We start from the raw sequence: 2,279 nt of genomic DNA on the forward strand, positions 1-2,279 counted from the left end.
AACAAAGTAACTGCAGAAACACTGTTAACAGGTAGCAAAGTGATATTCCCATTCAGGGCCACCGGCACATTGGTCACATACTGAGTCTGTCCTGAGAGGACATTATTAGCCAGGCCTTGGAGGGGGACAGCCTGCTGGAGTAGATTTGGCATAGCAGCAATGATGTTGCCTCCACTTCCTCAATTTGCGATGATCTGTTGGTTTGCACCTGGTATAATCTGTATTTGTCCAGAACCGCCCTGCCGCACTTGGGCCCCAGTAGCACCAAATTGCAGCTGTTGCCCATCAATGGTCTGGAACTGTGGGATTACCTGATACTGAATATTAGGCATCACACCAGGTAGTCCTGTCAGGACTTGCTGGTTCTGTAAGTTGGAGGTGGCAGCCACAACATACTGCCCACCAGAGACGGTACGATTCTTGGAAGACTCACTGCCATTGCTGCCATTGGTACTGCTGCCACTCTGTTCCTTTGAGGTAGGAGTAGCCCCAGAGGAGGAAGAGATGATCTGCCAGCCATTGGCACCCTGTGAGAGTTGTGTAGCTGTGAGGTCAAGCTCACTGGTGCCCCCTGACTGGCTTGGGCCCTGGGAGTTGTTGCTGTTTTCATTGGGTGATTCAATTCGGCTGCAAGTTGCTGCCAACAGAGCCAAAGGGGATGGCTGGGATTCCTACCCAAAAAAATGAGAGGGAAAGAATTAGTTTAATGACATCCAGCTGCCAGCCTAGGGGGCAATATACAACAAATAAACAACAAACAGTGCAGAAAAACTAAGAGCAAAAAACCCCCCAAAAAACAGCCTACCGCCTGAAGGGTCCCAGGTTCAATTCTAGTCAAGGGCACATGCCTGCCTGAGTTAACAGCTTGATCCCGTGTGGTGTGGGCAGGAGGCAGCGACCAATGAATCTCTCTCATCATTGATGTTTCAACCTCTCTCTCTCTCCCCCTTCCTCTCTGAAGTCAATTAAAAAAAATATGTATTAAGCACTACCTGGTTTGGCTCAGTGGATAGAGCAGGGGTGGGCGGACCAAAGGGTCTCAGGTTCAATTCTGGTCAAGGGCACATGCCTGTAGAGTGTCAGCCTATGGACTGAAAGGTCCTGGGTTCAATTCCAGTCAAGGACACATGCCCGGGTTGTGGGCTCGATCCCCAATAGGGGGGATATAGGAGGCAGCCAATCAATGATTCTCTTTCATCACTGATGTTTCTGTCTCTCCCTCTTCCTTCCTCTCTGAAATCAATAAAAAATATATTTAAAAAATTTATATACACATATTTTTAAAAAACAACAAACATATGAAAAAAATCTGTTGCTGAAATTCTCATCTTTGGGGAGTCATCTCCAAGTCACCTATCTCTCTGTACTTACTTCCCTATCTATAAAGTGGTTAGCCCCTTCCTAAAACTTATTCTGTGAAAAAAAACATCTAAGACTATACATCCTCTCTCAACACTTTCTCCTCTCTGTCCTGATCGTTCCTTACCTGTCCTCCTCCTCCTCCTCCTCCTCCACTGCTGCTGCTACTGCCTGTGCTGCTGCTTCGAGCCTGAGAAAAGGCACCACCACCATTACCATTGCCCCCATTATTGCCACCAACTCCTTTCTCAATCTTCACCACGGCTGTCATTTCATCCATGGAGTGATCTTGGTCTAAAAAGAATTAAAAGATAAACAATTTAAAGTTGGGGAAAGAAAGGGTTGGGGGAAGGAAAAGGGTAAGGTGAGGAAGGGTAGAGGAGGTTATGAGGAAACAGACATGACTAAAAGGTGAAAGGCTGGGGGGTGGGGGGGTTGTGTGGATGGAAGAGAAAGGACCATTGTAGGACATATAGGATATGAACTAGGCTCACTGATGCCAAACTGGGTCTCAACTCTCCTTTTCACAAACTAAACTCAGAAAACATTGAAAAGATGCTTTTGGTATAGGAAATGTGAAAGGCCGTGGGCATGTTGAAAGAGTTTCAAAAGAAAAAGTATGGGGGGGGGGGGGATAGGTTAAGGCAAAAAACAACATGTGAATGTATAGAAAGCTTGCTAAAATTAGGATCAAAGGAGAAGAATGAGGAAAATTCAAATACAAAACGTAACAAAAGGAAAGAAGGGGGAAAAAGAAAAGAGATAAAAGGTGTGAGTAGGGAAACATTTGTGAATTCTGTTTAAGGGACTAAAGGGGTCCAGGGATTAGAAATCTGGAGGTTTCCGGGCGGACTGAGGGCGGACCCTAGAGGGAAAGGGCGGTTTCGGGGTGAGGGGCGTGGAAAGGGCGGGACGGTAGG

The 2,279-nt window shown here is 46.6% G+C and overlaps 1 protein-coding gene across 1 annotated transcript in view; it reads right to left on the reverse strand.

The window, feature by feature from the left end:
* Window positions 1-1,653, reverse strand: part of SP1 (Sp1 transcription factor) — a 24,315-nt gene extending 22,662 nt beyond the window's left edge. The window contains 2 exon segments of the mRNA XM_006779364.1: window positions 4-671; window positions 1,487-1,653. Coding sequence (XP_006779427.1) covers window positions 4-671; window positions 1,487-1,639 — 821 coding nt within the window. The 5' untranslated portion in view covers window positions 1,640-1,653.
* Between the last annotated feature and the right edge of the window lie 626 nt (window positions 1,654-2,279).

Source organism: Myotis davidii, unplaced genomic scaffold (genome assembly GCF_000327345.1).
Source record: "Myotis davidii unplaced genomic scaffold, ASM32734v1 scaffold233, whole genome shotgun sequence".
Lineage (NCBI taxonomy): Eukaryota > Metazoa > Chordata > Mammalia > Chiroptera > Vespertilionidae > Myotis > Myotis davidii.